Raw genomic sequence first — 25,828 nt, forward strand, 5'->3', positions numbered from 1 at the left:
GAATGTTTCGAGGCTGAAAGAGTACTTTAAGGAAAGTGACGTAAGGATTGCGGTTGTCCTTTATCTCCAAACGAATCTCCTCTCTGACAGTCATTATGAGTGGCCCAAGTCGAAGCAATAAAGTTGTATTATATTAGGTGAGTCATATCTTCCAACTAAGAATTTAGATAAGGCGTTCATCATCCAGGTGTGCATAAAGGGCAGTGGGAGTCACCATACATTTCTTCAGCGCTGTGGCCCGTGCGCACATATAACTTCTTTCAAAATAGCTGTTTTCAACCCCCTCAGACCACATACATCCATAACCTCTCAAGCTCGATTCCAAAGTACTGTCACTGTATTTGGGTTGCGTGAATAAAGATAGAGAAATCGCTCAAAGCACTCCACTGTCACCACAGGCGTGCAGTGTTGACACACCAGATCAGTCTATTTATCAATTCCTCTTTTGCAAAAATGACCGCTTTCTAGTCTGTGATTGGGATTGCATCTTCCCGCTCTGTTAGGTTATGTATCTGTCTTGTGTTGTGAACAGTCCCAGAAATATCAGTTAGAAAACTGTAAGAAAAATACAAGATGTTGAAAAAGTGGCTGCGCGAGGCTCCTCAGACTACCTGAGAACCACCAGTACGAAAAGGGGTTTTTAACCACTACGACAAGAATGGGGACACTAAAGGGAGGCATATAATACTAATTTCCAGGACATTTCCTCTACTGTCTACCTTCTATTGAACCACGTGTAGCCCTTCTCGTTTTAGGTTCGCTTAGCTCATTCGCTTCCGCAATCTTGCTACCGCAACTCGACTCTTCTTTGTAGCGCGGAACGCAGTTAGATAGGACCCGTTCTTCTTTACGCCTTCTTTCCCCCCTAATCTAGTGCTCTTTCTCTTCTTCATGCACATCACATTGCACCCACGCCAGGGTGTTCAAAACAGTACCACAGTCCAAGCATTTTCACAAACTGTGCCGCCGTGTCTCGTTTAACTCGGACGATTTAACGCTAGGGCCTAGGGCGTTGCTACGCTCTCAACTATATCGGTTAATAGTCCTCAGTCTACGACTTTCACCGCACATCTCTTTCAAACGATACAATCGTTCAACTGCAGCTAGTCTTGCTCCCTAATGGCATCCTAGGAATATAACGCGAGCAGTAAGAGCCCTTCTTTAACTCTGCCGGTTCCCCAATCTCTACGCCTTTCCTTTGCAGGTGTGAACAATCGTTTCGAAATCGCAGCCTCCATGAAGAAAGTGCCTACAGAACCACTCCAAGGAGCGAGATCACCAATGAGCGGGAACACTCACCAGACTAACTAGAGTTTTGCATGCGAATCCACAACTGAGTTTCCTTCCTCTCCAGAGAGCCTCCCCTCCGGCGGCATCCTCAAACTACCCAGTCCATTACTGGCTCGTACCCATCGTTTGGGTTTATTGTCCAATGAAGACATACATCTTATTAAGATAAATTATAGCTAAAAAAGAAAAATGCATTCACTACACTTCCCAAGAGACTCCGCGGTAATGAGACCATCAAACTACGCAGTCCTTTACAACTTAGTACTTGCTAAGTCCTTTGCACGAATCAGTCAGGTATAACTGTTCCGTAGGATTTACTGAGGGCAAATCGTAAGGTCTTTGTGTCCAGTGATATGTCACAGCCATTGTAAAGTTTATTTACAAATGAACTCGATCTGCAAGACATGGTGTTATATCAAAGCCATCTATACATCAGCTTTCTATGTCAATATTGAACGGCCACAGGCTCCCAGCTTGTTCTTCGCTCATCCTAGGCTCGCCAGAGTCCGACTCTTAAGCTCTCTTCATCCACATTTCAAATGGAGACGCATTTAGCTCTCTAGCTATCTCTTAGCAAGTCACACACACCTAACCATCAGTACTTATTCTGGTCATTTAGGCGAGAAACAACCTCATAAGTTGTGCATCATTAAAATCTTCCCAATGTTTTGGGTGCCGGGTCATTTCTTCTGGTGATGACTGATGTGGAGAAGAACCCGGCAATCCTAGTTCGTTCCAACGCTGAGATAACTCAATCAAAACCTGACAAGGGCTAGCTACACCTTTGCTCTAAGATGTAGCGCAGCAGTGTATGGTCTGAGTAGTGTTTGATCAAGAGTCCGAGCAGATGATAGTTTTGGAACCTAGCCTCTTAAGCCAACTTCAAATATCTGCCCACGTATCGAGATGATCTCCTCGCGTTTCCCGTCTTAAGGCGTATTTTCCCGTGCGGGTTGCCAAGGTCATTATAGAATAGAGGCAAATCGCTCAGTGGCTCAGTCACCATATATGGTGTTTCATTGGGAAAGATAAATGTTGGCTCGATAGTAATGGATTGTCAATCAATTACAGGCGTTATGCAGGTGGTCTCATCCTCGGATACGAAAATGTTCCTTACGGGGCAATTGGGGTGCAGAAGCATCGGTTCTACAATATCCTAGATGCCGGGATTTTTTATTACTTCTCTGATGACTGTTTCGTTAACTTCTAATAGGCGGAGGTGTTCGTGAAAGATTTCACTAGAATATGTTGAGCCCGCGAGGATGGTTGGAGATATCGAAAAACCTGTGTCGATTAAGTCGGAGCGATACGAATTTAAATCAGCCCCTAAGTGCGCTAGATAAAGTTAGCGCCCGGAAATAACCTGAAAACAGTCGTGACGGAATAGATATGAGTTCACAAGGCTCTTGGTTTGAGCTTCTCCTGTCGTAGTAACGAATTTCTGCTCGTTGCGAGCACCAGAAATATGATGGACAGTGCGGCTCTACGCAGATATCGCCAGTGAAGACCAGTTTTGAAGAGTATCTAAAGGGCGCATCCGAAAAGGAGAGGCTTTCGTATGCGGGAAACAGTAGTTCTGCCATCTCTTTCGCTAATTTTGCAACGGCCTTCATAAATTGCATTTGTTGGTGTGTTCATTTCATTCCATACACACGCAGCTGGGCACTAGAGCTATATTCCATAATGATATACTCGGCTCCTATTGGGTTTGCAGGACCGTCGCTCTAATCCTGGATATTTGGCACTGGAACATTGGTTCGAGGACGAATGTGGGCCATAGTCGCGGCTTCGGAACTAGTGGCCAATCTTGCAGTTTCAGCGGTTCGGAGCGAAATTCTTACCACAACTTTATTTCATTATCCTTTGTGAAGAGGAAGGCTCTGTTGGAGGATCCTTCTACCTTCCTTTGCTTGAATATCTCTTTGGTACTTGGACATGCTTGTATTGCCTTATTGCATAAAATGGAAAAATCGAAGTCGATATGACGGGCACCTTGCTGGGCTTTACCGTCTTTAAGCCAGCGTCCGCTTGTATATGTAAATGGATCCAATCTTATTTGGGTTTGTGTTCGGCATGTAAAGCGGCAGGCGGCATATTTCGTATCATCGCAGTTGCTAAGAAGGTAAGGAGGGGCAGCGTAATGAACACTGACGTGGAAGAAAGGTGAGGAATGACCCCCAGCATATTTAAGAAGAGCATGTGGGGACGGCGTCGCTGGAGAGCCACTGGAATTTATATGTTGTTGATAGCGCTGAGAACTAAGGGCTTAGAGCTACGCTTACTAGGTTTGACGGCAAGCCATACAGATTTAAGACATAGTTGCTGAACGTCAGAGCTAAAATATCTGTGGATGGCGAGGCAATTAGGAATGCCACAGCTTAGTTCCACTTCATATGAGGCAACTAAGAGCCTACCTTACAGCTACCGTACTACTGCTGCTGCTACACGCGGAAGAACGAGGTGAATAAGACTACGAGACGATCGTATAGGAGCTAAAATGAGGATACAGCAACCCTAACGAGACTGGTAAGGTCTAGCAGGCTCTGCATAAGCTCCTAGTAGTTTTTATACGGGCTACAGCTATACAGTCGTAAAGCAGCCAGTAGTCTAACGACCAGAGCTAAAGCCAGACTACTATTGGCCCGACACTGAGAAAGGAGAATATTAGGCTTTAAAGGGGCTGGGTACAATTGCTATAGCTAATTCCCCGAGAGAGGCGTGCCACAACCTCCCATGGTGTTTAATAGAACGTAGTACTGTTCCTACTGTTACTGATAGTAACAATCTCTTAGCAGTTAGAACAAAAGTGAATTGCCTGCCGTTACTGTACAGTTAATGAGGCTATAGTTACTGCAGTAACTGCCTATACTGATTGATTTCTTAGTGTTTTGGTAACGCGTTCGCGGAGGACGTTTTCGCGCGTAGTAGTACGAGGGCTGCTGTGGAACAGGAGGTGTCAAAACGCGCACTAATACACCAGATTTCGTACCTTTTCAACCATCCTATCCATCGTCAGTACAGAATAGTGAATTAACTCCTTGATTTACCTACTTCTCGCCTCCAATATTGCCTCCATCGTCACCATAAGTATGCGAAAATTCCTCCAAACTCCACGTAGCACTCAAAGGTCGCAGCACCAGTTTAACGTTGCTCATTTAAGTACTCTAAAGCCTCACTTTACAAGCTCTTGTCGCCTTAAGAAGTTAAGGGCTGTCTCTTAGAGCTCTTAGAGCTCCATAATTAAGGCCTCATCCTCTAGTGTTTCTTCACCTGCGCTTCAACTAGCTAATCCCTATTCTCACAAGTTTCCTGAGGACTCTCGCCTTAACAACAGCCTAAATTTCAACATTAAGTGGGACAATATCTGGACTAGAGGTCGCCAGCTGAAGCCTAGGGGCCTTAGATATCACGTGAAGAGCTTAAGGGAGCTTTCTAGGAGGACTCAAACGTCTCATATATAGAAATACGGCGCGGATCTAGTGTACGTTGACGAGGAAGGCAAGCGCTTAAAGATCTGGCTCTGCAAGTTTTGCCATCAGCTAGGTACAAAGGATTGTGCGAAGACTGTCGATTCTACAGCCCATATTACTGCCCACCTCTGGAAGAAGCACAAAGTCGACGCCTTCAAGGGCAACTATCTCCCAGATAGCCCATCGCTCTATCGAGACCCGTTTGAACTAGCGAAGATTGCTGGAAGTGGTGCTGGAAGCTCTCACACGCCGTGGCAGGAGGAAGGATTGCTGAGGGCTCTCGTTGATTTCACGATAGTTGGAGATGTCTCGTTTCGCCAAGCCACATCGTCAGAGTTTCGGGGCCTTATCACCTGGAATCGACTCAATCTTCTGGCTGCTCTACCATCTGCCCCCGCCACACTGTCAACTTATATCCGGGATGCATTAGAGGCTCAGAAGGAGGAGATTCAATTAATACTAAATTTAAGTAAGAGTAAAATTGCGTTAAGCGCGGACGTGTGGGAATCTCCAAACTATCACTCCTTCCTAGCAGTAGTTACTCACTTTGTTGGTAAGCGAGATAGTCCGTGCGCTATTGTCAACCTCAAATCTGACTTCTATCTAGATGCCGATAACAAGGCTCGAGAAGTCCTCATTGGCTTTAAAAATCTACTTGGAGACCACTCTGGATCGAACCTCGCCCGCGCAGCTATTGTAGTTATTAATAAGTACAGCATTGCGTTAAAATTCAGCTGCTTTGTAGGGGATAATGCCTCTAACAACGATAGAACCTTCATCCGTGCCCTTAACAAGCACCCTAAGCTCTCTGTAAGCAATACACACCAAATACGCTGCGCAGGGCATATAATTAACCTGATAGCTAAGTCTATCATCTATAGTAAAGGTTTAAGCATATAGGAAGAAGAGCTTTCTCACTGTGCTCCTCGCGATTAGTTTAAGCTATATCAGAGGCGTGGAGCAATTGGCAAACTTCATAACTTCGTGAACGCAATTATAGCCTCACATAAGCAGAGAGAGCTCTTCGCCACTATCCAGCGTCAAGTCCTCAAAGAGGACTCTCTCTGGACGTTTAGCACGCTCAAACTAGTGCAGGACGGCGGGATTAGATGGAATTCCACCTACCTGATGCTCCTCCGCTGTTTAGATCTCAAAGAGGCTATCTCAAAGTTTACATACCAATAGAGGGCTGCCAACAAGCGTGAGATTAATAAGCGCAATGGTTTTAGCCCTCTAGCTAACACCCTTACTAACAAGGATTAGGATAAGGCTAAGCAGCTTGTAAACTTCCTTAAGCCTCTCTATTAGATAACCAAACGCCTTGAAGGAGATCTAGGTATAAGCGGATATAGATCTCTCTGGCAGACTCTCGTAGATCTCCAACACCTCTAGATTTGCTTTTATAAGGCCCAGAAAATAGCACAGTCCTCCTACTTTAAGGAGCTCTGTAAACGCGGCATCAGCAAGCTGACGACGTACTTTATAACTCTTGTAATAGATCCTCCTATCTCGTACTACTGCGTTGCGACTTTTTTAAACCCATCTCTACGCCTTATCTGGTTCCAAGACAAGTAGGCGTCGTTTACAACCTAGTAGAAGAAGGCTGAGAAGAGCGTGAGAGAGATCTACGCACAATACAAGGCTCAAGAGCAGGAGCAAGAGATAGAGATACCCGCTAAAAGTCGACAACGTAAAACACTAGGTGGCAAGTACCACAACAAGCAGTTTGCGGAGACTCTGCGCGTTAATCTCCACCTCCTCACTGGATCCTCGAGCGCCAAGAAGGCACGCATGGCAAACGAGCTGCAGCAGTACATCGATACTGCTCAATCCGATCTCCTAGTTGCAGCCGAAGACGATATAATCTATGGAGATCCGCTCACTTGGTGGCATCAAATTGGGCGTAAGCACTATCCGACGCTGTACAAGATAGCCCTTGATTTTCTATCTATCCCTGCGACAAGCTGTGAGTGCGAGAGGTGCTTTAGCAAAGCTAGAAGAACCATTACGATCGATCGGAACCAGCTATCGCCTTCCACGATCGAGGCTCTGCAGCTACAACGTAACTGGATTGCCAGAGGACTCGTTCACTCGGAGTTGAACAATCTCCGCGACTATATTGGGAAGATTGTGTCAAAATCAAGCCCTCTAGAGCCTCCAGAAACACCAGTTACTGCAGTAACTGCACCAAACAGTAGCTTCACTATCAATTAACTTAGCAGTAACTGTTACTGCTAGTAAGGCCGTTTTAATTCACTCTTTCCGTAAGAACGAAACCCTATTACCGTCAGTAACGCCTAAAAAACACTACTGACAGTAACAGTTACGTTCTAATAAACACCATGCAACCTCCCACCAATTGTATCAACGCGCCTATGCTGATCTTATCCCTTCCGGTATCATCCTTACCTCAGCCACACAGTCGCAGCCACTAGCTGAGGATGACTTTAGTCCTTGCTCTAATAGCTCTTAAGACACCTCGGTCTCTTTTCCTACCAGGGTAATTTAGGACAGAAATATGTACCCTATTCACTTCTACTTATTTCTAGCAAGGGGTTTTACCGGAAAGTATACTCGAACTGTGGTCTACTTTTTGTGAAAGCGTACTGAAGAGGGCTGCGAACGAAAACAACTCCCTTGGCAAGCTGCGCATTTGTACTTACTATCCCACCTTAATCCCCACCTACCTTCAAAACAATCTTCCCTCTTACCCTCTTCGTATTGATCAGATCCAACGCCTATTGCCTGTAAGCATCCCTCTTGCTAGATTGACCACGATACTCACGTCAAGAACATCCTCCCATGCAAACACCTTCTCAACATTCACCTTCATCTTCCCTTCTTTCACAAACCCCACCAACCTCTCCAAACTCGCATGATCTGGATACCCACTAAAAAACACGTACTTCCTCGGTGTTCCTCCAAACCACGCCGGCCAAAACATGTTGACAAATATGTACCACAACGTCCAATACGTGCCATGCATATAGTCTCCAATATTCAAGAATATGCTGCCCTCCTTCAAAAACCCCTTACTATTCCGATACAAATCCTGCGCACCAACCGTGTCAAGCACGAAATCAAACGGACGATCCCCAAATTCCTTCGCCAGATATTGATGCAGAGGAGCATTAGCGCGATAATCAATAACCCTACTCGCTCCCAAGCTCTTCGCCATCTCAACATTCGGCGCCGAGCACGTGCCCACAACTTCTTTAGCCCCAAGCGCAACAGCGGCTTGTACAAACATGGAGCCACAGCCTCCACTAGCGCCATTGACAAGAATCCGGTAGTCGTTGTGTTCGGGGACCTTACCGTATTTATGGATGAGGAAGGCCATTACTCCACCTGCGCCGATGACGGATGCTTCTGCCATTGTTAGGGCTCCTGGGACGACTGCGAGGGCGGAGGTTTTAGTGTCGAGGCATATGTATTCGCAGTAGGTTCCATAGCCTCTGAAATGGGATTCGCGGGGCAGCATGCCGAATGTTTTGATTCCTACTTGTAAGTCCTCCTGTGCGTCAGGACCGCGAGCGAGGACCGTGCCGGAAAATTCCGCCCCAGGCGTGGAATTCGCGCGCACGAAAATCGATGGGAAGAGGTTCATGAGCTTGGTGTCAGAAGGACTGACTCCAACATAGGCAACTTTGATGAGAACCTGACTCCCAGTAGGCGGCCTAGGAGTTGGAAGGTTGGTGAGCTGGAGTACCTTGCGATGGGGACCTGACTTGGAAAAGGTCCATGCTTTCATGGCTGGTGGGAGAGGAGCAGAAGCCATGTTTGCAGTCGGGAATGGAAGAATACTGGATGGCAGATAGAGATGTGCAAAGAAGAACGAGGACATCAAAAGAATGGGCGTATGTTAAAGGAAAATCATTGCCCTAGGCGCCTTTGTCGCGTGATGCTTTTTCCGAACGCTGCGGACGAGTATCGGACTAAGATGATAAAAATCGGACGAAAGAGCATGGTAACTTGGAAATAGCAAATATTTGAGAGAATGGATGAGAGATGTGTTAAAGATTCCAATGTTTGTATAATATGGAATCGTTCGGTTGGGAACAAAAGAGGAGACGTTGTGCCGCATGATGGAGCGGACCACCGAAGAAGCACTAGATGAAAGAAATCGTTCTAACTCTTGTGAGAATTAGAAATACTGGAAACACAGCAGTGTATCCATTTTGGAACATGCTCTTAAAATATCCCGTTGCATATGCTTCCATGTAGTTGTGGGTGCCATCTCGGAAAGCAAACCTTGCCCGGATGGGACATTTTACCCGAGTCACGTGGCCGGAAATACCAATCGTAACCTCCTCAACCTTGGTTATGTCTCCGATGAGTGTGCGCGATATTTTGAAAACTAAGGCTCATAGCTTGAAGCCCTTTCGGCCTGTACTTCCAGTTATAGCTCCGTCTACAACTAACTTTGTTCCAGTGATATATCGGGCGCTGTCCGAGCATAGATGTAGCCGCGTACGCGATGTGCGGTTTCCCAATGTATTTCAGACCCCCTGAAAACAGCATTAGCATGTCGGCGACTGGAAGCAAAATTCCCTTGAGAATTGAAAGGGAACGTACTTATCTATAATGGCGATTTTGATAACAACTATCGAGTGTTGTTATTTCATAACTGGTAAGAAAAGTGATAGCAAAGGTATACGCTCTTTAGATTGATATCTACTTGAGCATCCTATACTTGCTCACTCATGCTCACTGGGTCATCTTTCTCACTCCCCCACGATATTCACGAGGATATCGATTCCTCCAAATTTTCCAGATATATATCCACAAGTGTCTGGATATCTTTCGCTTTCGTGACGTCTGCTTGGACGACTTGAATAGAGGTCCTGGGAAATTTGAAAAGAAGGCATGACTTGGTGGTTTGAGCAGCAGGGATTTTACATTACAGCCGAAGATTTTCGTCCCGTTTCGGACGAAGGTGCGAGCAGTTGCTACACCATTTCCCCACATTGAGGAGTTGCCGGCCTGGCCAACGCCGGGGAGAACAACTTTGTTTTCGAGATCAGAGTAAGAGGTGTGGAGAGATATCATTTAAGTATTTTCGCTTGTAGACGATTTCGTTGCGTGCTAAGTGAGAGAAAGATGCGAGGAATAAACGTGGGGAGAGGGGAGCAGCGTGGAAATATTTCCGAGGTGTTCGGAACTGGCAAGAGGGGTGGAACCATCAATAAACTCCTCTGAACACAGACAGTCACTCTAGAGAAAGGCCTTACGTTGAAAGCCATTAAATGAGGAGTGTATCTTAGCACGGGGCCGTTTCCAAAGTCGAACCGGACTTACCAAATCATTCACGATGTGGTAAAGCGAAAGTATGCCGTTGGCGGCTATTGTGTGTGAGTCTCAAACGCTGGTGGTCAAGGGATGAGTGCTGATTTTTGAAGCTACAATACCGATGGGGTACTCGCAGTTATTCGCGCGGCTGAGCGTTGTGGCTGCCCGGGAATGATCCGAGTCTTTCCGTAGACCTTATATTTTCAAGGCCCACACTTCATCCAGTTTGTGACATTTGCAGCTCAGACCGCGAGGGTTCTGATATCCGTTCCCCTAGACTATCTCATGCCCAAGGACGCTGCCATGGCCCTCGAATGCGCCTTTAACTTGATTGTGATCGATGGCACTATGTTTGACGAAGAAGGGAATATCGATTATGTTACGAAGATCTTCGAGAAATTAGGGCAGAAAGGAATCACCACTGAAGCTGAGCCGGTCGTATGGAAGGCAGCGAAGACAGCCTACCCAAAATTAAAGGAAGTTTGTTGACGGATCAGGAACTAGCCAAACCTTTCGCTGAGAAGTCCAGAGTGCGTTTTTTTTGCTCCTAGCTTTGGTAATGTGCATAGCCCATACCCGGCCGACGGCGCGGAGAAGTGGTGGAAGGTTCATCGGTAAGGGTTGTACATTAATCCGTAGAAGAGAAAAGGTCAAGAAACGTGACGTTAATTTGACACAGATTCTGGCCAATGTACAAAGCGCTGGGAACAGCTACATCTTTGGTGCTTCATCGTCTCACGCATCCTCGGGCAACATGCTGCGAGTCGGTGTAATCAACGGCATGAGAAAAGAGAATCAAAATTGGACGGTACGGACAAGATACCTCAAATTTCTTGCCAAGGAGCCAGGAAACCTCGAATTTACGCAGTTGCAGGAGAAAAGCGTGCAAATTTACTCCAAGGAGATTGAGCAGATAATGAAGATTTCAGGTCCCGCTGATAAGGCCTGTTTGGCCATCCAAGCAAGTGATGATGAAATTGACTCTCGCGGTATCCTTGGTCTCTCATTTGAGAAGCCTGAAGCCTGAAGCCTGTTGTTGTGCCTCGGAATAATGGACGCAAATCCAAAATCGATTGGAGCAGAGGTTGGGTCCACGGCTGAAAGTGACCGGGGCCTCCACATGGTTGAAACAAGGCGATCCGCACCAGCCAGATCGATTTCATAATGAACGATAGCAGCCTCGGATGTTGAATTCAGGTCAGAGTTTTAATTGGTCGCGAACATGCCAAAGTCATGGGGTGAGGTGACGCTATTTCGTGTCGTGGCACTAATCATGGGTGAAACAAGCCATTGCTCGCCTCGGGATCTCCCACCCGCATCAGCCTTACCCACCCATCGATCACCCATGAAATCAATCGAATCTTTGCTTTTTGGAGAGTGGAAGGATTAACCTGACTCCTTTAGCCATGATTCCTGTCTATCAATTTATTCGAGTGTCATTTTGCCTCAGCACATGGCTCAGGGGGGTAAACAGAAACAATGCATCAGGCATCATCAAAATCAGTTAAAGAAACGATCGAAATAAACTTTACGTTCCACGGCAAGGCCCTCCAAAGAATCTCCACCGCGTTTCTCTCCACCACATCGTTTCAATAACGACACTGTGGCGTTCCTCGGTAAAAGGCTGTGGAGATTCGATGCTGAAGTTGGCCGTAGGTTTCTACCAGAGTATAAAAGCGCCCAAGGCAATAACGGTTATTTTCTACTTCAACACCGCTTCATCACTTTCACTCTTTTGCTGCAAAGGTCAGAGGTTCTCTGTGCTGAGCACTTACATTCTTTTCAGTCCTTTCGCTCTTTAAGCCAATTGTCATTTTCAAGATGAAGCACGCAGAAGCGTACGTTCTAGCATTGGTCGGGTTGAGCAACGCTGCTCCGATGCCTCAATTTTCTCTTCCTTCTGGCGTCAGCATTCCAGGGTTCAGCTTGCCAGCAGGCTTCAGCCTCCCATCTGGAGGCCTTCCTAAACCTACAAGAAGACCCGGCTTCAGCATCCCATCTGGTGGGGGATTTTCAGGGGGGCTTAGCATTTCAAGTGCTCCTGCACTGGCCAGCACTGCAGAGCCGACTGGAACTCTCCCCGCATCCGTTGTTGCCACACCTACTTCTAGGGCAACTCAAGCGACATCAACTACTTTAGCTGACGGAGGTACTGTAGGCTCAAACTGCACACCTCAGGGAAGTGGTGGAGGAAACACCGAGAATGGTGTTGCAGACAAGAACTGCTGCACCGATTTGACTATCGTATTTGCGCGTGGAACTTCCGAGGCAGGGAACGTTGGAACAGTCGCTGGCCCTCCGATGTTCAAGTCCCTGAGATCCAAGCTAGGTGCCAATAGAGTCACGATTCAGGGCGTAAACTACCCAGCTGATGCTGCTGTAAGTATATTCATCCCCGAAATTGCGGTGAGCTAATAATTTTGAAATAGGGAAACATCAATCAAGGAGCGTCGGGAGGCCCTGCAATGGCTTCGTCGGTCAAGGCGGCTCTCTCCCAGTGTCCAAACACCAAAGTTGTGGTTTCGGGATACAGTCAGGGCGGAATGGTTGTCCACAATGCCTTCTCAGCGCAAGGCTTGACCTCGACCCAGGTGACAGCTGCGGTTCTGTTCGGGGATCCAATGCTAAGACTTGGGAGAGTCGGTGATCTGAGTAGTACTAAGGTGAAGGAATTCTGTGCATCTGGCGACGCTGTTTGTGAGAATGGCACTGGCACTATAACTTCGGCGCATCTGTCGTATGGTAAGAACGCCGACGAGGCTGCCGACTTCATCATCAATGCCGCTGGGCTCTCTTGAGAAATGAGGCGGAGGCTAACGTTGATGATGCGGGATGAGAAGCTCGACCCTGCTAGGTCGGGGTCATTCGATTCTACATTTAACATTTGAAATAGTGGGGTCGCACAGTAGAGAAATGAATAATTCAATCAGGATTTGATGAACTGGACGCGATGAGGGCTAACGAAAGTTACGCGCTAAGCACAGACCACTAAAACTGATCTGCGCCAGCCACCCCACAGCCTCGCCCTCGTGCCCCATTCCCCTTGCAACATCATGTTATCATGCCCTGTACCACGTCCAAGTGCCACGGAAGATATCATCCCAAGTCACGTCACGAGCTGACTATGATGACCAAAGTCCAAGCAAGGCACACAAGGCAGAGCCATGCAGAGGCTCCACGACACAGCGACATTTCCTGCCCCTAGTAGCTGGGCATTTATATGAAGAGAAACTTTACCTGAGCTTTTTCATCAACACCAAGCTAAATTCTCCCTCTCTACACCTCCACTATTTCCTAGATATAATGTCCGCCGCATCCAGCTCGGCAGCGAAATCAAAGTCTGCCTTCAAACCCTCCGAGGAACCACACTGCTTCACCGACACCTCCGGCATCATCACCACGACCATGATTGATTTACCTGGATTCCGTGTAGTTAGGGTTCTCGGCACCGTTTACGGTCTCTCTGTCCGCTCACGCAACATCGGCGCCGCTGTTACCAGCGTATTGAAGTCGACTGTTGGCGGGGAATTAAAGGTCAATGACCCTGGATGTAGGAGGGAATGGAATGCTAATAGCTCTAGTACCTGACTAATTTGCTCTATACTGCCCGAGACCATGCTGTTGAGAGGATGGTTGGGGAATGCATTACTCGCGGGGGAAATGCCATCATTGCGACGAAGTTCGACACGAGCCAGATCATGGGGGATTTTGCGCAGGTCTGTGCGTATGGAACAGCTTGTGTGGTGGAGAAGATTGAAACAAAGGAAGATAAGATGTGACGAGAAGCTGAGATGGATCCCTTTGGAAGGCGGCTTTCTTTTAACGTTGTCTCATTATAGTACCTTTAAATTTTGGTGAGTGTATGCAAGTTGTAACCTCAACCCAATGCTCATCCATATAATCTGGCAGACATTACCTAGTTAAATCCAAATCATTGTTAATTCTATCCCTCGCTCATAGCAATCGCCAGCCTATCCAGTAACCCTTATCCGTATTAAAGCCAATCGCTCGGTAGCTTGACGATACCATTCTAAAAGCAACCGACTTACACCTAAGCGCGCCATCTACCAGCATGACCCTGACCGGCGGGGACTTTAGGACGCTCACCTTATATGACTCGAGGCTTACGTATATTGTTATCAGGGTCCTGAATGGGGTAACAAGAACACTTTCCATCACCTACCCAAAAAGGAACACCTCAACATTCCAAGGTGACAGCCGCAACAAGACTAGCAGTTCTCTTTATCTACGGTTCATGACATACTCCAGCTCACTTTGACTTGTTCGCTCAGTCCTCGATATAGCAGATTATTCCACCTCATGTTCGCTTCAACCCAGCGTAGGCAAGCTGCCGCCGATAGGCTTGATGGAGGTTGCAACAGTGCATCGATGATGAGCTAGGTCGATTCATCGATGATAAAGAAAGGGATGTCATTGTGCTTGTGTATTCCTCTGGAGAATTGTTTCAACACAAGCGCTAGGATAGTGGCTCAGGAGGAGAAATAGAACAGAAGAAGGGAAGAGAGAAAGGTGTTGAAGTTGATATATTTGTGTGCCTTCTTTCTCACACTAGGCGATTGCCTCGAAAGTGCATTAGGCGGAGCTCTACAGTCTTTCATTCACGTGGATGTAGCGAAATCCATCAAAATTCGCCATCTGCCTACTAATGCCCGAAAGGGAGATAGAATGTGCGTAATACCTAACTCGGACCACCGCTTCTATCACAATCTCACTACTCCTGACCAGATTAAATGGGCAGACGAGTTTATTAAATGTCCACGATCGCCTAACAGACTCCCATCATTCGCGCCGTTTACCTTTACCATCCAATCACATACACTTTTTTGCGAGGATGACTTCGCGCTTCTGTATGAGGTCCAATGAATGATGGTTTAAGTGGTGAAGGATACTGAGGTGGGAATTACGACCGAGGCTTGCCTAGCTGGGCATGGCCTTTTCCTGAGCATGCGGGACAGTTCTTACCTTAGTAGAGCGATCCTTGTGATTTATGAAAGCATGCTTCTACGTACAAAAGGCAGAGGAGATGAAACTAAGTTCGATTTATTTGTTGTACCGTAGTCGACGATAAGGTCTTGGTACTACCATCTCTAATGAATTGAATGGGAATAATTGGCTGGCTATGCAGAAAACAGGACCGTAATATAATAGAGAGCGGACAATCTAACACTAGTGAGAGTATAAGAAATGCTCATATTTTTATGGGAGGAATGGATGGAACAGACAGAGTTCCATTGTTGGACTGGAGAATAAGCGAGCTAGACACGTTCACGTTCAAGCCGCACCGGTTCATATGTGGTATCCGAGCCCGTAAGCAGTGTATTGTTCCAGTCAGATTTATTTCCAGGGCGTACTTGTAGAAGACCGGGTCCACATCAGTCTTCTGGACAGAAAGGCTTCCTCAAAATCGATCTCCAAGATGGTAGCTCTATCAGGATACCCGAATTGCTTTTCCGTATTTTTCGATCTACCAATTGACCGTCTCTTCCTGCCGAACGTCGAGTAGGGCGACGACGAATCGATCCATTTTGTGAATATAATCGCAGCGCAACAAAAGTATCTTTCTGCGAACCCTACACTAACATCCAAAGAGTGCAGATATTTTTCTGTCGCTAAGCCTAGTAGCTGCCCCCGGCGAAGACAGCGTACACCCTGTCGTCATCGAAGCCACTCTTAGAAAGTGTGGCCATAGTAACTTAGCTTTGGGGAAAGTCGCGGTTAGGGGAGAAAGAAGAGAGCGATACTCAATTTCTTGAGGCGTGGCATCAGTGTTGTTGAGAGTGTGAATGCGAAGAGAAACGTTGAAACTTTTGCAGCTGAACACAGCGAGCCTGCCACCTACCTTCTTCTGCAAACGAACTTCGAGGTGCCCATAGGGTTAAAAATCGAGGAAGTGGCTTCTCTTGGTTGGAAGAGGCATTGGCCCTCGGTAAAGCCACCTTAACTAATATACGCCTTTGTGCCCCCTTCAACTTAGGTAACTAGGTACCTATTGTTCATACCTAATAGTTACCACTTTAAGCCGTAAAAGTGACCGTATCCGAACGCGAAGACTAACCACTACCCTTCAACGAGCTCAGGCTAGAGATGGGGTCTAACGAGTAGCCAAAACCAAACAGTGTCCCTTCTCTTTAAGAGGAAGCTTGACGTTACAGACAAGTTCTTGCAGGAGCACTGATGAACTGACCATGCCGACTAGTCATATCTCTGAAGGATGTTGGAGTCAACTTGGTGTGATGCGTTTAGGTGTCCTCCAACAACGCGTTGTTTCATGAGATTTCCGTTGATCTGCAGCCAAATTTCCACCAAGTACTCGTCAAAGCAGAGCTCGCCCCACTCTTAGCTTCTGGCCAATTGAAGATCCGCTACCACGCATCCACCGAATTCCAAGCCAAGATATGGACCACATAGTCAAGTTCCTCACCGCTGTCAACACTTTCACGATTACTAATCGTATGAGAAAGATGACATGATAGCATTTTCATATTTGCTAACCTGTCGGTTTACAGGTAACATCGCGAAATCCATGGGTACGGGGTTCCACATGCAAACTATGGCCAGATACGGTTATTTGATATTTGGGAGTGGGATGAGGACTACTGGAAGCACGGATGGTATTCTTCCTCGAAAACCCCTCTCTCCACTATTCCGTGAAGCCAGGGGGGACACGATAAGGACAGGGATCATAAAGAAAGGGCATGATAAAAGAAACTCAAAGAATGAGAGCCTTGACGAAGGAAGGATGCTGCAGCACACCAAAGTTCGGTATTATACTCGAAGAGCTTGTCCTCCCATTTCAACCTTAAAATGCAAGTTTGTTTCCAGCTTGAATGAGCAGCCTGAACAGAACGCCAGTCGAGATTGCCCAAGTAGCTGACCGGAGCATGGAAAGCTTCTGATTCGCGACATTGATATAAATTGCAATATATGCAACCCTCAGTCCCAAATAAGCCCCAGCCGCGGTATTGAGCGTGCCTATAATTGCGGGTTAGATTGCTTTCTTGGGTGTTCATAGTGGGGGGCAGTGTATCTCACTCTTGGGAAGCCCTGCAATGTTACCCGCGAGGATGGCTCCGATGAAGAGGGGGGCGCTCTCTAGCATGTTCTTATGTGCAGCCTCTGCCCTCTCAAATTTGCACCATATCTGATTCGGAACGGCTTTCTGGTACTTGGCGTTTGCGTCTGCCCCCCTAGGGTTGGCATTGTCCCATTTTTTGTTGTTTGCACCCTTCATCAGTTGCACCTGCATACAAAATTAAACTTGCGTTATAAATAGAAGGGAAGTGGACGGTAGACATACGGCGAAAGCGTGAGGCACCAAAGCCAGAAACCAATACACGGGAATACTATAGATGGAGTAGTTGGCATCCATAGTGGCGGCGAATGTTCTGAGCCGATGAAGGATGGGAGGAAATATCGAGCATTTAAGTGTAAGTCATTGGGGGGGCCTGGTCCAGGTACGCGAAGCCCGAACACAGTGTTACAGAAGACATTCCAAAAGAGGACTGGCCTCTTGGCACAAAGAACTTGAACGAGAGCATCCGCACCAATCGGAGTTGATCACTAATCCAAATGCCAATCTCCAAACCCTCCCGCTCTCTCCCAACCACATTCATTTTCCATCGCAAGCCCTTCTTCTCTGGGTTATTTCGGCGACTTCACGGGTGAGCTGTGCGTGACGCGTATTGTGCCTGCCTTCGCACTTGGTGGCTCTAGACACGGTGTCACGTTCCCTAACCACAAAGGCGGCAGGTAAAAACGAACTACTGAGTTGATTGATTGGTAGACGCAACACGAGCAAAGAAGTGCAGCATTTTCGGGATCTAGACCCGAGATATGGCATTGCATGAGCTGTAGCTGACACTCAATCGGCCCAACTCTTGTCCTCTAGTATCTTTTCAGACCTCATCCCGGAAGATTTCATCCGACCCCCCCCATTCCTCAGTGTCTTGTTATCGAACATTGCACTTTCGGGTGGCACAGTAAACGTCCGTCTTCATTCACGCTTACGACACGTCCTAGAATCCTTTGCCAGCGGCCTTAACTTGGCGGATGTCTAGTACTTGAATGACCGAACCGTCCGGTATGTTCTGGCCAAAGACGTTGTTTGCTGAAACATGGAAAGAAGATGATATTACCATAATACTTGTGTGGAGGATAAAATAGCTTGGCAATAGCTGCTCAGAAGATCGGATAAAGTGACTCTGCTATCTAAGAGAGTTGAAGGCTCTCTTTATATACACCGAGCTTCGGAACATACTATCTCCAGATCCTGGGCCGCGGACCAGGCTCCGAGCCCCAGCCAAGGCTCTCAGTATACGCGACAACTTGTGTAGCTAAATCTATTTCCCTGGATCATTGACTAGCTCGGCTTAGGGTAACCTAAAGTGTGACGATAGTTGCACTATTCGTATAGAATAAAAATTGATTCGTTTTCAGGTCTCGCAGAGAAAGGATTAGGCTAATTTTAACGCTGACTGCACTACAAACAATTTCGTGTATGCGACCTTAGTACCACGCGAAAATACAGACGACCGCCCAAGTTACGAAAGGATAATAAGGTCTCCGCCTAAAAAAAATTTAAGAGCCTCTGCTGGCAAATCTTAATTCAGATACCTTCGATCCTCGAGCTATTGAGCTCTAGACTAGAAACGCGTTCTTCTGGTCACTGTGCGAACCACTTTCGAAATCGTTATTCTCTTATCAAATGTCACCATTATAGGATTCAGCATCTCCTGCAGCTTCCAGTGTCGCCAGGCTCTTGCATTCTTATAGCCAGCCTAAATACCGCGCCAGGAAGGGGGTCTCATTACACTTTTAAGATACTAATACTTGTGGTCTTATAGTAATATAATTACTCCAATGTACTGCTTGCCATCGCTCTTAACCGGTAAACGCAAGCGTCGAAATTTTGCCACGTATTACCAGCGTGGCAATACCCGCGCGTAGCACCAGTGTAGCTGCTATCATGTTGGCCTCTTGGAGCACTGCCAAATTCTCAGATATGCCGTCGCGTCGAGGCAGCTGCAGAGTGAAAGCTGATGTAGTGTGATCCCTAGGGGAAAATGGAGACTATTTGAATATTCAAAACTTTCGAAGGACCCCCATAGATCAGTTCATTCCTGGTTTGCTACCAACCCTCTTCAATCGACAGTTCCTTGTTTAGACTAGGTGTTAAGATGTGTCATGTATGATTCCAGCGTTGTTTTCTAAAAGCTGGCAGCTTACCGAGAGATCAGAAGCGTAGTATATCCCATCCCTACTACTCCAGTGTCTTGTATTGCCGAAAGTTAATTTCCAACGGACAAAGAGCGATGTTCGTATCTGGCCCTAAGAAACATCAGGGCAAATATTTATGGATAGCCTTGACTTGAGAATCGGGAGCTACAAAAATAAGACGTTTATAGCCGTTGTGCTAGCGTACTAAAGGTTCATGAGCTTTTATAAATACCGGTGTGATTAGGGGGAAATTTTTACTTAGAAGTCATGAATTCTAGATCAAGATGGTAACCGATGTATGTGTTCCTTAGTTCATAGGATACCACTTATCGTGGTGAACAAGGGACAAATGAATCCAATAAGTTAGGGGCAAGAATGAAGTCCAGAGAAAGCCGCCATTCGGTGCTACAAACTTCAGAAGAGATTGTTAGGTCGAATTTGGTGAAGCAATTCTTCAAAGCAACTAGTTACCGTGTTTCTTGGCTGAATAGGAATTTCCTCCATTCAAGCCTCTCTTTCTGATCATATGTTTCGCATGTAGCAAACCACAACGTTCCGGTGGATTGTCTTTCACACAAATATCACTTATTTTGGCTAAGCAAACCGCGGCCACCCGAACCTGCATGATATTGTCTCGTTTCCTATGAAGTTTGGAAGTCTAAGTTCTGTTTTCACTATACTCTGAATGGCCGCCTTTCACCACCATATCCCAGGGACTACATCGCCTACTTTAGTCCAACTGCCGCCTCATTTTGACTGCACAGGCTCAAACGCCACCGCACCAAGAGCGACTGTTTGGACGAATTTGGATTTGGGCTTCGCGCTGATGTTCTCACAGCCAAAACACTTGGTCCAAGGACAGACTACGCAACCAGAAGTGACAGAATTCCCAATCAACCATGGAAGAATTCAATTTAATTCCACCAAACCTGACCCCAGCTTTCGTTAACTCAAACGCGCAACTCAAGAGATTGCAAAATGACCTCCTCATCCTCACCAGCTTCCCCGACAACAGCACTCTCCGCTGGCGCCCATCTTGGTTCCTACAAGACGACTTCGCACAGAAGTATTGGACTATTCACAACCCTCCAAATGTCGTCACCGAGTACCTTCCTCATGATAAATTACGCCAGGCAGTCATGACGCGCCGCATGAGGCGGGACGACGACCCACCGCCGCGATTCATCAAGAACCTGGAGCACTGGAAGCGATATTGCGAGATGTACGGGATCCCAGAGGACTTCTTGTGTGAGGCACAAATACAGCTGATGAGACTGGGATTGCCAACCAATAAGAATGGGTCCCTTGATTGTATGTTTCCCCCTTCACCAGCTGCCCTAATCCTGGAATCTAACGGACACTTTAGCACCACCGTCCTGGCCCCTCTATCCAGAACCACAACCCCTCGGTCAAGGACGCTATCTACTTGATCCTACCAGTCACGAAAACCTCCCGCGCAAATTCGAAAAGATCGATGATGAGCAAACGATCGTCGTGCACTCGTCTGGCGCGCTGGAGGTCGCGAAAACTTTCCCATTCCACTTTCGTTCAAGCCCGTGCGCCCATTTTAATGGCAAAGGAGATTTTATCAATAACTGGTGGTATGAGCCCGTCCAAAATCCCAAGTTCCAGGGAAAGGGGAGGAAGTGGGCGTATCTTCCGTGGACGGAGACGATGGAAGAGACCTGTCGGCCTTTCAAGATCAAATTGAGAAAGGTAGGGGAAGATGTGGAGGTGAGAGGGGACGTAGGCGGAGAGTTGTAGGATGGCTGAGGAGGGATTGGTTCAGGTTAGGGATAGGAGGGCTAGTGTAAATAAGGGAATAGTCATAGGGGACAGTGTGGAAGCATAAGAGCTCTCTACGAGGCCCCAGGGGCTGCTAAAAGCTTGACTCTAGAGGCATATGTTCCAAGCCGACCTACAATGATCAGTCTCTCTATTGAAATTACTGTTAAAAGCCAGAACCCGCACTCCTCCAACCACAATAAAATAGTGCCGAAGCAACAAAACTAGTCACCGAAGAAGATTATCCCGAATATAACCTTCCACATCAATTTCTACCTTATACTATCTTCAGGTCAACGAGGCTCACATATCAGAATAGCTAACGGAAGTATTGCCAAGCATTACCCCGGCACACTTCCCACCCCTTGTTCAGCGCTTCTACCACGTCTTCCGGTAATGGACCTAGCTCAAAGTCTTTCAGATTCTGGCTGAGTTGCTCCTCACTGCTTGCGCCAATAATGACCTTATCCCCAAGCTCTCTCTTCAGTTGCGAATGATGCATCATCCACCTCAGCGCACACTCGCTCTCTCTCAGGCCATGCATCGCCGCAGCGGGCCTCAAAATCTCCAACGCGTCAAAGAACTCGTTATGCCAATACCTAGCCCTGTACATCTGGCCCTGTATATGCTTCGGATCGAAACGACTTCCCTTCTCGATCTCGGAATCCTGTATATCGCGATGGTAGCGGTTTGTCAGGTATCCGCCAGCCAGGGGATTATAAGCGTAGAACTGTATTCCGTATTTGCGAAGGCAAGGGAAGAGCTCATGCTCTACGGTTCGGTGAAGAGCGTTATATACACCCTGATAGGCGGATGGTTTAGGATATCCCTCTTTCTCGCAGATCTCACAGATGGCCGCAACTTCCCATGACATGAAGTTACTAAGTCCCCATCTGTTAAACTTCCCTTCCTTATGTAACTCGTTCACAGACTTTAGGGTGTCTTCAATTTTCACAGTCCTGTCTGGGGAATGTAGATACCATAGGTCCACACTGTTGGTCTTGAGCGCTTTGAGCGACTCTTCAAGGGCTTGACGCATATCTGCAACCACGAGCTGGGTTTTACGACGTCCCCACATCCCCTGTGTGTTGGGGAAGAACTTCGTGTCCACGACTAGACCACGTTTCTTCCACCCCATTGCGGCAATATATTCCTCACTGCTACCATCTCCGTAGAAGCGAGAGGTGTCGATCTCAGAATGGCCATGTTGTTGGAAAGTGTCGACGATGGCATTGGCGATGTTGAGGTCGGAGACGCGGACTTGTTCAATGCCTGAGGTGGTTAGAATAGTATGGTAGCTGACGGAGAGGAAACTCATGCCTTCTTTTCCAATGGTCATCGCCCCAAAGGCGATCTCAATTGCAGTGGTTGGCGCCGTCTTTTTGCCCTGAAACTCCATACTGGATCTTCTAAGATGTCTTCAAGAATTTTTGATCTCAATGCTTAGTTCTTGTTTCGGTACGGCCTGAACACGAGCTACCCCCTCCCTTTAAGTAAATCCCCACCTCTGCGCCATCGGCCATTAATCACAATATCGGCGTTTAGAGGAGTTTAAGATGACGACGGCGTTACCCGGAGATACACTTGAAGAAATTGAAACCGGTTAGATGAGTAAATACGAGATTTCGGATACCCTTGATCTGATGATCTTCCAAAAGTGTGGCCCGGATGCGAGGTGTTGGGGTTGCGGGAGCGTGAACGGAATCTTAGCATCGAAGTAGATACCCGATGCGGTTTAGTGTCCATCCTCAGATGCTGCATGTGCTGTGACATCGGAAGGAAGTATTCTATACATTTTCTAGCGATAGGAGAATTGTGGCACACTGGATGTCCTCACGTTTTTCATCTCCGACAGCTAGCAACCACATTCTCAGATCCAAATGAGTAGCATGCAGAGCGCTATTGTAATGCATATAAATTTTTTTCTATGCTCACACCACCCCCTACTTCGGAAATACAATCTTCAACTCTTGATTCCATTCTCTTTTCTCCATGTTAACCTCTCCTGCTCCACAACACCCGGCCCCTTGTACACACTTCCGTAAAGTCCACTTGCCCAATCGTTCCCCTCCCCCTCCTTCGCCGCCTTCCTTCTATACCACTTTCCGTACACCAACAAGTAGTATAGTCGAAAACTCAATAGAGCAAACCTATCCCTCTCAAGGTCTTCAGGGTATGTAGCTCCCAAATCCACAGCTGCGGCGATACCAGAAATGACTGCGGTTTCATGTGCATTGACAAGGGTCCAAGCTGCCGCGAATCTAGTATGTTTTCTTCCTTGGAGGAGCCAAATACCGGGCACTACGAATGCGTAATGAGTCCATGAGTGACATAGTTGGTGCCACCAATCTTTCCTGATAATTTTATTCTCATCAATCTCGTCGATGCTCCAGAGGTGTCCATCGCGTTGCTTGTTCAGGAAGATAGTCTGGAAGACATGTTTATCGAAGGGAACTTCCGGTGGAAACTGGCTTTGATAATTTGTGCAATCGAAGCACATTTCAAGCTTGGTACGATCTTGCGGATAAGTCTTGATCATGTACATGGGCTTGAAGAATTTTTCGGCCATCTGAGTTCGATTGGTTTGGTCGACACCAGAGAGTGTGTTCACAGCTTGGTCGGAATTGTAGAAGTTCTCGTAATTCTTCTTCATATAGTTGCTGTCCCAGTGGGTTACCGTGATATCGTCCGCGAATTTAGCGGAACCAAGGACGCGCCTTTCGAAGAAGCTCGACGTTGTCTGGAGAATGCGCTTTGCGGTGTCTGCGCTGGAAGCTGTCAATGCCACTGTTGTAACACTCCACATGAATGAGACGACTCACAGTACGCATAAAACCAGCTCATCGTAGTGCTCTTCCACCTCTTGGGCACCAGCATCTGCATTACTTTTGGTGTTGTGAGGCACCCATGCGCTATTAGGATTGTGCCCATCAGCCGCAGGGGTACGCTTTATAAGTCGAACAGTCACACCGCTGTTATCCCTCTTCACGACCTTCGTTAGCTCCGTTGACAAACGGACATTGACGCCGTTTGATACCAAACTCGTCTTCCAATGTTCATAAAACGCCCCGAACTTAGGAAAGACAACCATAGGCGGTAAGTTGCTTGCAACACTAAGATTATCCATGGGGTACCACATCCCATATGTTGGGCTTGTGCAGAGCCTTTCGAGGATAATGCTGGGCACTTCAGGGGTGTAATTCCCAGTACCTAGAAAAAGAGCAACCATGGGTAAAATAATGGAGTTACAAAATTCGTCGGAGAACCAGAAGATTTTCATCAAGTACTTGATAGGTATCAGTGCGAAGAAAATCTCGAACCATCGGACGATAGTGAGCATCCTCTTAAATCTCCTGATCTGCTTTTGGTGTTTGGCCAAGAGTTGGGTCGGGAACACATTGGACCAGAAGATATCATCTTTGCCAAAAGAAACCTGAGAACTTCAGTCAATCTCCAATTTCCCCTTAATTGGGAAGCAAACTCACCTGAAGCTTTACCGGGTCTGCATGATGTCCTTGCCTTGCAAACATTGTCATTGTGTGATGAAAGATATAGCTTCCACCCTGAACGCCTTGATTCATCCAACTAGCCCCATGACGTTCTTTATCAATTGGGATTGAGAAAGCCTGTCCGCCACAATAGTCGACAGCGTCAATGAGAGTAACGTCAAATTTGTCCAGGTGCTCAGCAAGGTGGTGAGCACATGACATGCCTGTAGTTATGTCAGCACCACTCTCCGTCAACGTTTCCACTGCCTCTGACCTGCAGCTCCAGCTCCGACAACCAGCACTCTCTTCCTCTCCGGCCTGGTCTTCCTGTTCGTGGCGGCCATGTTAGTAATCGAAAGAATGGGCTTCGACGAGTGCTGCACGAGGAATTAAAAGGAGGGAGGAATTTTTCAGGAGTGAGTCAAGCCTGCAACGGTTATATTTGTTTTCAGGCGCCATCGCCGTGGATGGTAGATTGACGAGGGACTGCGTCATGATGAGACAAAATAGGGTTGGTAGATCTGGAACGCACACGTCCAGCATGACGATCGCGAGATTGGCGAGCAAGCTAGACCCATTCGGGCCTCACTCCACTATTGACAGTGAAATCCAAATTGCTGGTCTAAAATACTGGAAACTATTCTAAGTTGTTAAAGGGCAAAATTATGGAGCATGTTGGAACATACTTAGTGGTGATGGGATTTAGATACTGTACATCCCTCTCAACGTCATCGTCGTCCAATCATCAACGTTGTTCCAGGGTCAATGAAGCTACTAGAATACGCAGCATGATAGTTGTTCATTGCGATGTTACCGTCCGGAGTTCCAATTTCGAAGAAAATCCTAAGAACCTGTTGCCGCTTCATTCTCGACCTAGTCGTTCGTTACATTCGAGATTTCGACTATGCCTGTCGACATTCTATGACCAGTGACCATTGTTGGTTGTAGTGTCGGTGAAGGAACACTAGGCTCCACTACTGTTTTCTGCAGTGCATATGTTTTGTCTATAGCGCCCGTAATGTAGGCAAATTTTATGACAACTTGGCTCGGGATGTTGTCCATCGGTGCCGACTTTGTTGAGCGGGTCGAATTGAGAATAGTTCACACTGAAGCGTGTCGAGCAATGTCTTCTAAAGAATTCAGTTAGGTCCTTGTTCGGGTAAGAAAATCTGAAAACGGTGGTATAATTAGCCCAGATTTAGGTGGTAAACCTAGCTACAACGAGAGCCTTTTCATCCCTTCAAGCGCCTCATCCTGAAAGGTGCCGCA

General features: G+C 47.0%; 12 protein-coding genes across 12 annotated transcripts; 7 read left to right on the plus strand and 5 right to left on the minus strand.

Moving 5' to 3' along the window:
- Positions 1-1,905: 1,905 nt before the first annotated feature.
- Positions 1,906-2,873, minus strand: BDR25DRAFT_321733 (uncharacterized protein; the record flags this gene model as incomplete). The annotated part of the gene is made up of 5 exons (XM_033691988.1): positions 1,906-2,079; positions 2,189-2,329; positions 2,360-2,446; positions 2,483-2,616; positions 2,690-2,873. 5 exons carry the CDS (start codon positions 2,871-2,873, stop codon positions 1,906-1,908), a joined length of 720 nt encoding a protein of 239 aa, XP_033553013.1.
- Positions 2,874-7,301: 4,428 nt separating this feature from the next.
- On the minus strand, positions 7,302-8,579 carry BDR25DRAFT_252024 (NAD(P)-binding protein). The gene is made up of 2 exons (XM_033686153.1): positions 7,546-8,579; positions 7,302-7,498 (listed from the first exon to the last, which is right to left on the minus strand). Exons 1-2 carry the CDS (start codon positions 8,536-8,538, stop codon positions 7,433-7,435), a joined length of 1,059 nt encoding a protein of 352 aa, XP_033553014.1. The 5' UTR covers positions 8,539-8,579; the 3' UTR covers positions 7,302-7,432.
- A 765-nt stretch (positions 8,580-9,344) lies between these two features.
- BDR25DRAFT_349300 (uncharacterized protein) lies at positions 9,345-9,595 on the plus strand (the record flags this gene model as incomplete). Its single annotated transcript, XM_033694532.1, has 2 exons — positions 9,345-9,390; positions 9,444-9,595. The coding sequence occupies 2 exons, from the start codon at positions 9,345-9,347 to the stop codon at positions 9,593-9,595; spliced, it is 198 nt and encodes a 65-aa protein (XP_033553015.1).
- A 31-nt stretch (positions 9,596-9,626) lies between these two features.
- Positions 9,627-11,076, plus strand: BDR25DRAFT_349301 (uncharacterized protein; the record flags this gene model as incomplete). The annotated part of the gene is made up of 8 exons (XM_033694533.1): positions 9,627-9,696; positions 9,733-9,849; positions 9,884-9,968; positions 10,025-10,107; positions 10,145-10,206; positions 10,242-10,529; positions 10,554-10,663; positions 10,689-11,076. 8 exons carry the CDS (start codon positions 9,627-9,629, stop codon positions 11,074-11,076), a joined length of 1,203 nt encoding a protein of 400 aa, XP_033553016.1.
- Positions 11,077-11,774: 698 nt separating this feature from the next.
- Positions 11,775-12,847, plus strand: BDR25DRAFT_277166 (cutinase-domain-containing protein; the record flags this gene model as incomplete). The annotated part of the gene is made up of 2 exons (XM_033687598.1): positions 11,775-12,428; positions 12,479-12,847. The coding sequence occupies exons 1-2, from the start codon at positions 11,871-11,873 to the stop codon at positions 12,845-12,847; spliced, it is 927 nt and encodes a 308-aa protein (XP_033553017.1). The 5' UTR covers positions 11,775-11,870.
- Positions 12,848-13,240: 393 nt separating this feature from the next.
- Positions 13,241-13,956, plus strand: BDR25DRAFT_300315 (UPF0145 domain protein). Its single transcript, XM_033689346.1, has 2 exons — positions 13,241-13,583; positions 13,631-13,956. Exons 1-2 carry the CDS (start codon positions 13,353-13,355, stop codon positions 13,826-13,828), a joined length of 429 nt encoding a protein of 142 aa, XP_033553018.1. The 5' UTR covers positions 13,241-13,352; the 3' UTR covers positions 13,829-13,956.
- Positions 13,957-14,579: 623 nt separating this feature from the next.
- On the plus strand, positions 14,580-14,933 carry BDR25DRAFT_210307 (uncharacterized protein; the record flags this gene model as incomplete). The annotated part of the gene is made up of 2 exons (XM_033684641.1): positions 14,580-14,678; positions 14,727-14,933. Coding segments are annotated over 2 exons (306 nt in total), but the record flags the coding sequence as incomplete, so codon positions are not given.
- A 1,667-nt stretch (positions 14,934-16,600) lies between these two features.
- Positions 16,601-17,508, minus strand: BDR25DRAFT_277172 (uncharacterized protein). The gene is made up of 3 exons (XM_033687599.1): positions 17,368-17,508; positions 17,103-17,310; positions 16,601-17,042 (listed from the first exon to the last, which is right to left on the minus strand). Exons 1-3 carry the CDS (start codon positions 17,437-17,439, stop codon positions 16,870-16,872), a joined length of 453 nt encoding a protein of 150 aa, XP_033553020.1. The 5' UTR covers positions 17,440-17,508; the 3' UTR covers positions 16,601-16,869.
- A 626-nt stretch (positions 17,509-18,134) lies between these two features.
- Positions 18,135-19,441, plus strand: BDR25DRAFT_349306 (uncharacterized protein; the record flags this gene model as incomplete). The annotated part of the gene is made up of 8 exons (XM_033694534.1): positions 18,135-18,217; positions 18,253-18,397; positions 18,434-18,444; positions 18,580-18,628; positions 18,680-18,870; positions 18,969-19,081; positions 19,127-19,227; positions 19,268-19,441. The coding sequence occupies 8 exons, from the start codon at positions 18,135-18,137 to the stop codon at positions 19,439-19,441; spliced, it is 867 nt and encodes a 288-aa protein (XP_033553021.1).
- Positions 19,442-20,185: 744 nt separating this feature from the next.
- Positions 20,186-21,050, plus strand: BDR25DRAFT_309618 (uncharacterized protein; the record flags this gene model as incomplete). The annotated part of the gene is made up of 2 exons (XM_033691104.1): positions 20,186-20,597; positions 20,653-21,050. 2 exons carry the CDS (start codon positions 20,186-20,188, stop codon positions 21,048-21,050), a joined length of 810 nt encoding a protein of 269 aa, XP_033553022.1.
- A 340-nt stretch (positions 21,051-21,390) lies between these two features.
- On the minus strand, positions 21,391-22,470 carry BDR25DRAFT_374987 (Aldo/keto reductase; the record flags this gene model as incomplete). Its single annotated transcript, XM_033697354.1, has 2 exons — positions 21,391-22,343; positions 22,392-22,470. 2 exons carry the CDS (start codon positions 22,468-22,470, stop codon positions 21,391-21,393), a joined length of 1,032 nt encoding a protein of 343 aa, XP_033553023.1.
- A 564-nt stretch (positions 22,471-23,034) lies between these two features.
- BDR25DRAFT_374989 (FAD/NAD(P)-binding domain-containing protein) lies at positions 23,035-24,903 on the minus strand (the record flags this gene model as incomplete). The annotated part of the gene is made up of 4 exons (XM_033697355.1): positions 23,035-23,839; positions 23,894-24,504; positions 24,557-24,783; positions 24,834-24,903. The coding sequence occupies 4 exons, from the start codon at positions 24,901-24,903 to the stop codon at positions 23,035-23,037; spliced, it is 1,713 nt and encodes a 570-aa protein (XP_033553024.1).
- Positions 24,904-25,828: the final 925 nt, after the last annotated feature.

This window comes from Lindgomyces ingoldianus (genome assembly GCF_010093535.1).
Source record: "Lindgomyces ingoldianus strain ATCC 200398 unplaced genomic scaffold BDR25scaffold_3, whole genome shotgun sequence".
In the NCBI taxonomy this organism is placed as follows: domain Eukaryota; kingdom Fungi; phylum Ascomycota; class Dothideomycetes; order Pleosporales; family Lindgomycetaceae; genus Lindgomyces; species Lindgomyces ingoldianus.

What these genes read in the sequence shown, in the direction of transcription:
- BDR25DRAFT_252024 (XM_033686153.1), bottom strand. Translation starts at nt 8,538, where the DNA reads ATGGCTTCTGCTCCTCTCCCACCAGCCATGAAAGCATGGACCTTTTCC. An exon ending in CATGGGAGGATGTTCTTGAC is followed by an intron (nt 7,499 to 7,545) that starts GTGAGTATCGTG and finishes TACAGGCAATAG; the next exon opens with GCGTTGGATCTGATCAATAC.
- BDR25DRAFT_300315 (XM_033689346.1), top strand. Translation starts at nt 13,353, where the DNA reads ATGTCCGCCGCATCCAGCTCGGCAGCGAAATCAAAGTCTGCCTTCAAA. An exon ending in CTGTTGGCGGGGAATTAAAG is followed by an intron (nt 13,584 to 13,630) that starts GTCAATGACCCT and finishes TAATAGCTCTAG; the next exon opens with TACCTGACTAATTTGCTCTA.
- BDR25DRAFT_277172 (XM_033687599.1), bottom strand. Translation starts at nt 17,439, where the DNA reads ATGGATGCCAACTACTCCATCTATAGTATTCCCGTGTATTGGTTTCTG. An exon ending in TGGTGCCTCACGCTTTCGCC is followed by an intron (nt 17,311 to 17,367) that starts GTATGTCTACCG and finishes TTTTGTATGCAG; the next exon opens with GTGCAACTGATGAAGGGTGC. An exon ending in CATTGCAGGGCTTCCCAAGA is followed by an intron (nt 17,043 to 17,102) that starts GTGAGATACACT and finishes CCGCAATTATAG; the next exon opens with GCACGCTCAATACCGCGGCT.